We start from the raw sequence: 9874 nt of genomic DNA, 5'->3' as shown, positions 1-9874 counted from the left end.
CAGGAGTTGGAGGTTGCTGTGAGCTGTAATGCCACGGCACTCTACCCAGGGGGACAGCTTGAGGCTCTGTCTCAAAAAAAAAAAAAAAAAGAGTTGGAGGTTGCTGTGAGCTGTGATTCATGGCACTCTACTAAGGGTGACAAAGTGAGACTTTGTCTCAAAACAAAACAAAAAACTTACTATTGAAGAGCAGACCTCGAGTCAGGTGGACCTGGATCCAAATCTCTGTCCCTTCATTTATTATTTGAGGGACTTTGAACATGCTACCTAACTTCTCTGAACTTGAGCTTCCTAATCTGTAAACTGGAGATAATGCCTCACAGCCTTGTTTTTTTTTTAGAGACAGAGTCTTACTTTGTTGCCCTTGGTAGAGTGCTGTGCTGTGGCATCATAGCTCACAGCAACCTCCATCTCCTGGGTTTAGGCGATTTTCTTGCCTCAGCCTCCTGAGTAGCTGGGACTACAGGCACCCACCACAACGCCTGGCTATTTTTTTGTTGCAGTTTGGCCAGGGCTCGGTTCAAACTCCCCACTCTTGGTATATGGGGCCAGCACCCTACTTACTGAGCCACAGGCACTGCCCCCCCCTTGTTAGAATTTTATGAGGCATTTAACACAGGACCTGGCATGCAGCAAGTATTCAGTAAATATTGACATCCTTGTCATTGGTACTGTGAGCTGGTTGCTGTTTGGACTGGTGGAAGAACTCTTAGACTGATAGTGTGCCGAGTGGTGTACTGAAGATTCTGTGTGTTCTTTCAGACCAAGAGGAGGAGGAGGAGGAGGAGGAAGGTAGAGATGTGGATATCAGTGCGGGACGTTTTGTCCGCTACCAGTTCACACCAGCATTTCTCCGCCTTCGGACGGTTGGGGCTACGTGAGTATCATTATTTCCCTAGGGGAGAACATTCTCCTATTCACAATGTTCTCCGTTGGGTTTGGGTTTGGCTTTAGAGGAGGGAGGAGGCAAAGTGGGACTCACAGAGGCTTATTTTGCAGGGTGGAGTTCACAGTGGGAGACAAACCTGTGTCAAACTTCCGGATGATCGAACGGCATTATTTCCGGGAACGCTTGCTGAAAAACTTTGACTTTGATTTTGGCTTCTGCATCCCTAGCAGCAGGAACACTTGTGAACACATCTATGAGTTTCCTCAGCTTTCTGAGGATGTCAGTATGTATCCCCTACCTCTTACAGCTTTCTAGATTCTGAGGGCTTGAAGGAAAAAACCTTGAAACTTATTTGTTCCATGTGGATCTAGTCATTGACCTCTGGCTTCTCATTTCCTATGGCTCCTGGCTCTTGTTTCAAACTCTTAACTCTACCTATGGGGGAAGCAATGAAGGTTGTTTTTTTTTTTTTTTTTTGAGACAGAGTCTTACTATGTTGCTCTCAATAGAGTGCCATGGCATCATAGCACACAGCAACCTTATACTCTTGGGCTTACACAATTTTCTTGCCTCAGCCTTCTAAGTAGTTGGGACTACAGGCGCCTGCCACAACACCCGACTATTTTTTTGTTGTTGTCATTGTTTAGCAGGCCCTGGCCAGGTTTGAACCCACCATCCCTGGTGCATGTGGCCACTGAGCTATGGGCGCCAAGCCAGCAGTGAAAGTTTTTAATAAATACAGACCATCCTTTTAGGTGCCTGCTGTGGGAATGCCAGTGCCTGAGGGAGAAAAGAGGATGCCTGTGACAACTTCTGGAATTCCCATCACATAAAGTGCCTCTGGTGTTCTCTGTCATCAGTTTTCCACTGTGCCCTACTCATTGGCCCTTCACCTTTTCCTTAATCAGCTGGATGGGAAACTGCAGGCTAAATAGAATCAAGGCCTGAGGAACCTCTTCTTTCTCATGCTGTACAAAGCAGAGGGCTGATATGATAAACCAGGGGTCCTCAAACTTTTTAAACAGGGAGCCAGTTGACTGTCCCTCAGACTGTTGGAGTGCCGGACTGTGGGCCCCGGGATGAGTTGGCTGCTAAACAGGACAGGTGGCAGCGGCAAAAACACCCAGCAAGCCAGATAAATGTCCTAGGTGGGCTGCATGTGGCCCGCAGGCAGTAGTTTGAGGACGCTTGTAATAAACTGTTAGACTAGATCCAGCAGGAGTGAGGGAACTGTTGTGGGTGAGGAGCGAAAGGATAGAAGCGTCTTAGAAGAGAGGGGGCCTGCAGGTATGTGGAGGTGGAACTGGGGGAGGTTCCAGAGGGAGAAGACCACCGTGGAGCCTAGGTGAGGGAAGATAGAAACTGAACTAGAGAGAAAAAATAGGCTTGATTAGTTTTGTGACTTTGGCCTAGCTGTCTAAGGTTAGCATTCTTGGCTTCAAGGCATTTATGAGGATATGAGTACAATCCTGTAAGTAGTGATGGGCTTTAGTTCTATTGTGGAGAAGGATCCACATTTGCTGACTGGTTCTCTCAGAATCTTAGGTCCTTGAAGGTTGTCATTTTCTGAAAAGCAGGCACTCTTTACTCATGTGGCAGTGCTGTTCCCAGGTAAAATGAGGATTGCTGACTTGGGGGAGGGAGTTTATGTCAGCATCTAATCCTGGCTTAAAAACCCCTCTTCACGGCTCAGCGCCTGTAGCACAGTGGATACGGTGCCAGCCACATACACCAAAGGTGGTGGGTTCAAACCTGGCCCAGGCCAGCTAACCAACAATGACAATTGCAACAAAAAATAGCTGGGCATTGTGGTGGGCACCTGTAGTCCTAGCTATTTGGGAGGCTGAGGCAAGAGAATCACTTCAGCCCAAGGGTTTGAGGTTGCTGTGAGCTGTGACGCCATGGCACTCTACCAAGAGTGACATGGTGAGACTGTATCTCAAAAAAAAAAAAAAAAGAAAGAAGAAAACCCCTCTTCACGAGCTGCCTGGAACATATAAATACTTTCAAGAAAAGATTATATATAAAGATATAAAGGTACAAGTTTTGCCCATAAAACCAGATCAGCTAAAAGTTTAGAAGTCAATATTATGGATATAAACTTTTTTTTTTGAGACAGAGTCTCCAGCTGGGTAGAGTGCATTGGCCTCATAGCTCACAGCAACCTATAACTCTTGGGCTCAAGTGATCCTCTTGCTTTAGTTTTTCTATTTTTTTTTTAATTTTCTTTCTTTCTTTCTTTCTTTTTTTTTAGAGACAGAGTCTCACTTTGTTACCCTCCGTAGAGTGCTATAGCATCACAGCTCACAGCAACCTCCAGCTCTTAGACTTAAGTGATTCTCTTGCTTCAGCCTCCTGAGTAGCTGGGACCATAGATGCCTGTGACAATGCCCAGCTATTTTTGTTGCAGTTTGGCCTGGCTGGGTTTGAACATGTCACCCTCAGTGTATGGGGCTGGCATCCTACTCACTGAGCCATAGGCACTGCCCCAGTTCTTCTATTTTTATTTTTATTTTATTTTATTATTTTTTGAGACAGAATCTTACTATGCTACCCTCGGTGGAGTGCTGTGGTGTCACAGCTCACAGCAACCTCAAACTCTTGGGCTTAAGTGATTCTCTTGCCTCTGCCTCCCAAGTAGCTGGGACTACAGGCACCTGCCACAATGCCCAGCTATTTTTTTTGTTGCTGTTGCAGTTGTCGTTGTTTAGCAGGCCCAGGCTGGGTTCAAACCTGCCAGCCCTGGTATAGTGGCCGGCACCCCAACCACTGAGCTACGGGTGCCGAGCCAGTTTTTCTATTTTTAGTAGAGATGGGGGACTCCCTTTTTGCTTAGGTTGGTCTTAAACTAGTGAGCTCAAGCAGTCTACTCACCTCAGCCTCCCAGAGTGTTAGTATTACAGGTATGAGCCACCGCACCTGGCCTATTCTAGATATAAACTAAATGACTTTGGCCTGGATGGATTCGAGCAACTTAAAAAAATCAGTTTCACCTTTTCATCTTTTTTTTTTTTTTAATTCTTTTGTTGTTTTGTTTTTTAAGATAGTTTCACTGTGTCACCCTAGGTAGAGTGCCATGGCGTTATAGCTCACAGCAACTTCAAGCTCTTGGGCTCAAGTGATCCTCTTGCCTCAGCTTCCCAGGTAGCTGGGACTACAGGCATGTGCCACCAAGCCCAGCTAGATTTTCTATTTTTAGTAAAGACAAAGTCTCACTCTTGTTGAGGTTGGTCTCAAACTCCTGAGCTCAAGCAGTCCTGCCTCAGCCTCCCAGAGTGCTAGTATTACAGGCATGAGCCACTGTACCCAGCTCCGTCTCACCTTTTGAAAACTGTGGTGAACAATAGCATTTCCTCCAAACGACTCAAATGGCATGTAATTGTTAACTCTAAACTGGTCAAAGGTAGTGACTGTTAATTATCCTTACTCTCCCGTATGGTTAAAAAGGTCTGAGCAATTACCTGAACAAACTGGAGACTTCAGTTTCGATCCCAAGACAGGCCGACCTATTTTTTGTTCATTTATGAGTTAATACCTGAGCCTGTTCCCAACACTCATTCACAACTACAATTCCTTTGGTTGTCAGGGGTGCTGGTGTGAAGTGGGCATAGTGAGGCATTGAACAGGGACTGGAATGTCTCAGAGGTCAGAGCTTGCTGCAGTCAGCTGAGAGGACTGAGTGAGCAGGCTGTTGGTGTCTGTGTTGGCAAGCGAGTCACCGAGTTTCCCTGGGGACCTAGATGACCGAGGAGGGCGGTATCAGTGAGGTAGTTGCTTCCTTATGTTGAAGTAGAGTTCATGTTCAGCTTGAGGGCCTCTGTGGTCTTCCCCAGCTGTCAAGGGCTAGCTCCCTCTGCTCCCACCTCATTATTCTGGTAGAGCGTACTCAACTTGAAATGCTGGCTTATTTTGGTTTGAGGCATCAAGGCACAGGTGATGCTGCCAGACCGAGAGGTCCATTTTATGGAGAGGCCTGAGACCTGTCTGACTCTCAAGGTTATTGGCCAGTCCTCCTGGGGAGAGACTAAGGTTTCAGCCTGGCAGTACCTTCGTATTCTCATTTTTGAGAGGATATTAGTTTTTTTCCCACCTTGTCTATGTGGCAGACTCACATGTAACTCTGCTCTTTTTTCTTTCCCTGACTTGCAGTTCGTCTGATGATTGAGAATCCTTATGAGACCCGCTCTGACAGCTTCTATTTTGTCGACAACAAGCTGATAATGCACAACAAGGCTGATTATGCCTATAACGGGGGCCAGTAACTGCAACAGGAACAGGCAGGAGAGGTGCTTTGCTGTGGCCACAAGACCTTGGCACACAGAGGTGATTGAAGCTGCAGTTTGTCAACACACACCTGGAATCTTGCCCTAGGAAGCCAAGGCCGAGGTGGCAGTTTCCTGTGCTTCAAGGGAGGTGCCAAGCAGTGCTATGTTCTCTTCCCAGTATTTTTCCTTCCCTTTCTTCCCCTGCCCCTTAGGTCACAGAAGTACTATAGTAAAGTAAAAGATTAGGATAAGTCTCCTGGATTCCAGATAAAAAAGTTGATTTTCTTGTAGTCTAGTTATCTGCTGGTTTTTCCTGACAAGCCTCGGTCTCTCGAGGCTTAGTTGTGCCTGCTGAGTGAGAAGCCTGTGGTGGGGCCTGCCCGCAGCTTAGCAGCTCTTCCCAATCCAAGGCGCCGCCTCCTCTCACTTGCAGTGTTGCCATCAGTGCAGGCTGCCTTCAGCCTGTGCTTCCTCTTAAACCAACTGGAAGTAACTTGAAAGGGGATGGAGGGGAGGGGTGGTGCCAAGGGTTGAGGTGTAGATGACACTGCCAAACTGAGAGGACCATTTTGCAGAGAGACCTGCTGACCTGTCTGACTCCCAGGGTCCTTGGCCTGCCCTCCTAGGGATAAACCAAGGTTTTGTTCTGGCAGTGCCTTCCTGATCTCAGTTTGGAGGACAGATGAGCTTGCTCTGTTTTCCTGGCTCCTAACTTGAGTATCTTGTGAAACAGAACATGTCAGTTTTGTTCATGGAATGCTAATATTTCTCAAGGCCAGAATAGGCCTCATTGTATTTTGTTTTTTTTATGTCCAGACTTGTTTTGGGGAGGTTTTATAAAATGTCAGTGGTGTTCCCAGCATATGTGAAGTGTGGTGAGAGTTCTGATGTATTAATCAGGCTCCTGAGGCTAATCTGGCTCATGTTGGAAGAAGTATACTTATGAACAAGCAGTAACTTTAAAGGAGAGATTTGATTTTCTCTACACAGCATAGCCTGGAGGATTGGCTTTTGATGGGGATTTGCTTCTGAAACTTTGTAGATTTCTTATTTAGGAGGGTTTTCCTATCTGCTTTTCTTCTGAAGTAGTTTCTGGAACCAGCCTGGTAGATCAGTCATAAGTAATGCACATGCTGATCCTTCAAACTGCTAGTTGAAATTGATATGAATGTTTAGAAAGGGCAAAATAGGTGAGGTGGTCTGTCAGAGTGATGTGTTCTCAAAAAAAAAAAAAAAATCCTTGCATGTCTGTGCAGGTGTGCTACTTTTGTCCTCAGACCATTATTGGATAAACTATGTCACCTCTTCACCTCCCTATGGTTGGCTATGTGGATGGCTTTAGGAGCTCAGCCCAGAATCCATGACCCTCTGATAGGATGATTGATGTGGCCAGAGTCCTTTTAGCATTGATAGAAGGGTGTCAGTAGGGAGGGCTCACGGGTGTAGTAAGTCACTGTGAGGCCTCACAGTACCTGTGTCAGGAGAGGGGCATCCTCAGGTGCTTGGGAGAAAGAGAGGCCTTATGGGATCAGAGAAAGCAGAGACAGCACCTTGCCACGGAAGTTCCTGTGTATTCACCAACCAGTGTTGTTCCCTGTTTGGATTCTAGAGTATGAGTGTCTTTGAACTTTGGCCCAGTGCTTTGTGCCAGGCCACAGTCTTGGTCATGTCATATGCTGGCAGCTTTCTCACTGAGAAAGCCTGAGATTACTCCCCTGCTGGCACTGGATTCAACCCTGAGGGAGGGAATAAACCATGTGCTCTATGGAATTGGTTCCTTGTGACCTGAGCGGATTCAGCTACAAATCCGGTGCCTTAAGTGTGGCTCTGTCTCTTACGCTGCTGGGGAAAGCTGTAATGCTGCTTTCCCTCCTCATCTACAGACAGACATCAGCACTGTTTTCTGACCTTCTCTTTCTCATTGTGGCATCTCAAAAGTGGGATTTCTATGTTCCTGTCAAGCTTAGCAACAATCCCTTCTCTCTGTGACAGAGTCTCAACTGGGAGTTTCTACTGTTTGATATTTAAATATTATGTGGTTTCTGAAGCTGCCCAGAGCTCTGCTTAGTTGAGTGTTTTAGAAATGTGCTCTTGGACAGACCATTTCTAGCACCCTAGTGGGCGCTCTCTTATTCTCAGTGTTAACTTTGTTTGGGAAGTAGACCTGGAAGAGGGGGAAGGTGGGTATTTTGGCTGTGTCCCTTCCCTATTAATTAGCCTTAGTCTCAATGGAGACTGAGACCAAGTGCTCAGTCTTCCCAGTTCGACAGAGATTTGCCATCTTCTGCTCTTGAAGGTTTGATGTTCTATATCTAGGGCTCTGATTTCTTGTGTCTAGCTGCCCAGGAAATTTTGAGCAGCATTACCACTCTGGGCTATTAACTAGTGTGAGTTTGAAATTCAAGCTTTTGTACCAGAGTTGAAGAAAAAATTGGAAGTCATACCTTCTCTAAAAGTAACGGAACCATTCAGACAGTGAAGCAAGCTGCCATGTTATTAAGGCATCCAGACTGCTGATGGCAGTTACCTTGTGGGTGATACAGTGAGTGGGGAAAAAACTACCTGCATGGGGACTGTGCCTTCTGTTAAGGATTGGCATCTGAGAGGCAGCTTCTCCAGGGAACACATCCCAGCAGAGTAGCAGGCCCACCTGGTGCAGCAGTACCTACTGCCTGCACCCTTTCCTCTCCAATCTTGCTCCTGTCCCTTGCCTTAGAATCTCCTGGAGAGGGCCTTTCCTTTCCTATACAGCCTTTGGGGTAAGATGCCCTTCTAGGTTTTCCAAGGAAGATTCTGGTTTATTTCATTCTATATTGTTTACTTAGGTGTTAGCTTGAAGCTGTCTTGCAAAGAAAACATATTTTAGGGGCGTAGGCTTCCTGAAGACTTGTCTATCTTCGCACCATTTCATTTTCAGTACCTAGGAATAGTGATTTGGGGGTGGTAGCGGCCGGTGATTCTTGAAATGGCAGTGATTAGGCAATCTTCAGCGTATTTTTTGGTTGAAGTGGAACTCTTTCCTGGAATGGATTTAATACTCTGTGTCTAATGTACAAATTGAGCAAGTCTTGTCTTAGTGTGTCCTAATCCCCAGTAGGCCCCAGGGTACTCTTTCTTTCTCTGTTAAGTTACTTTCTTCTGGTGGCCAGTGTTACAATGACATCAGTGAGATTTGGGGATGGGGACAGTGTGTTTTAAAATTCAAAGCACAGTCTCCTTTGCAGTGCACAAGGATTCCTAATGCAGAGGGTGCTGCTATACCTGGTGTAGGAGCCTAATTGTTAAACCATCACATTACATTCCATGTCACAAAAGGATGTGGGGGAGGTGGATTTACCCCTTCTTTTACAAAAGATCATGTAAAGTCATTGAAGTTGCAAAAGTCTATTTTTTTCCCTGTAAATCTATTTTTCACAGAATATAAGAAACATCAATGACCTGATCTGACCTTCCTCTTTCCCACTTTACCCGAGGTCCTCATTCCAGTTTGGATTTTCGTTGTGTTCAAAGTAAACTAAGTGACTTATTTGTAGAAAATGTTATTTTGCCACAAGACAATAATAAAAGAAAGATTTTCACAGTACATCTACCCTGTCTTGTCTCCTCACTGGGTCCCTTGTATTCCTAGGGGGAGTTGGTGTAGAGTGGGCTTCTATCTTGGGAGGGAGTTTCCCTTATATTGGCTTCTAATGTGGGCTTTTTGCAATTATTAATAATTATAATGGCTTGGTATAATAGTTGGTTTCTAGGGTAATTGGGAGATAGGATTGTGCTTTAGGTTTAATATTTATTTATTTATTTTTCTTTTTCTTTTGAGACAGAGTCTTGTTGCTCTCAGTAGAATGCTGTGGCATCACAGCTCACAGCAACCTCAAACTTTTGGGCTCAAGTGATTCTCTTATCTTAGCCTCCTGAGTAGCTGGGACTACAGACATTTGCCACAATCCCCAGCTATTTTTTAGAGACCGGGGTCTTGCTCTTTCTCAGGCTGATCTTGAACCTGTGAGCTCAGGCAATCCACCTGCCTTGTCCTCCCAGAGTGCTACAATTACAGGTGTGAGCCACTGGGCCCAGCCCTGGGTTAATATTTTTGATTTATGTTTTGCCAAGGGGGCTTTGGGAATTGAAAATTTATGTACATCTTTTAAAGTTAGGCTAATTATACTTTTAACTACAGTAAAATTTGCTCATAAGTATAGTTTGATGCATTTTGACAAATGTATAGTCTTGATATCCCATTAAAGTTATGATATAGAATGTTTCCATCATACCCACTCAAAAAGTTCCCGTGAGTCCTCGTATTTACAACCAGTTGCCTCCCTTCTCCCCAGCCTCTTGTAACCACTATCTGATTGTGTCTCTATGGGAAAAGTTGTATACTTTTAACATAACACATTCTTTTTTTTTTTTTTTTTTTTTTTTTTTGAGACAGAGTCACACTATGTTGCCCTGGGTAGAGTGCTGTGGTGTCATAGCTCACAGCCACCTCAAACTCAGGCTCAAGTGATTCTCTTGCCTCAGCCTCCCAAGTAGCTGGGACTACAGGTGCCTGCCACAATGCCCGGCTATTTGTTGTATTTTTTTGTTTGTTTGTTTTTTGCAGTTTAGCGGGCTAGGTTCAAACCCGCCACTCTCAGTATATAGGTCCAGCACTCTTCTCACTGAGCCTCAGGCACCATCCACGCCCGGCTATTTTTGTTGCAGTTGTCATTGTTGGTTA

At 45.3% G+C, this 9874-nt stretch overlaps 1 protein-coding gene across 1 annotated transcript in view; it reads left to right on the top strand.

The window, feature by feature from the left end:
* Positions 1–8737, top strand: part of UNC119B (unc-119 lipid binding chaperone B) — a 29908-nt gene extending 21171 nt beyond the window's left edge. The window contains exons 4-6 of the mRNA XM_003789907.3: positions 763–877; positions 1000–1172; positions 5039–8737. Of these exons, the coding sequence (XP_003789955.1) occupies positions 763–877; positions 1000–1172; positions 5039–5151 (401 nt within the window). The 3' untranslated portion in view covers positions 5152–8737. The remainder of the gene's footprint in view (positions 1–762; positions 878–999; positions 1173–5038) is intronic.
* The last annotated feature ends 1137 nt before the right edge of the window (positions 8738–9874 follow it).

This window comes from Otolemur garnettii, unplaced genomic scaffold, assembly GCF_000181295.1.
Source record: "Otolemur garnettii isolate 467f Iridium unplaced genomic scaffold, OtoGar3 scaffold00038, whole genome shotgun sequence".
Lineage (NCBI taxonomy): Eukaryota > Metazoa > Chordata > Mammalia > Primates > Galagidae > Otolemur > Otolemur garnettii.
Note: the sequence above shows the minus strand (reverse complement) of the source record. Positions and strands in the feature narration are given on the sequence as shown.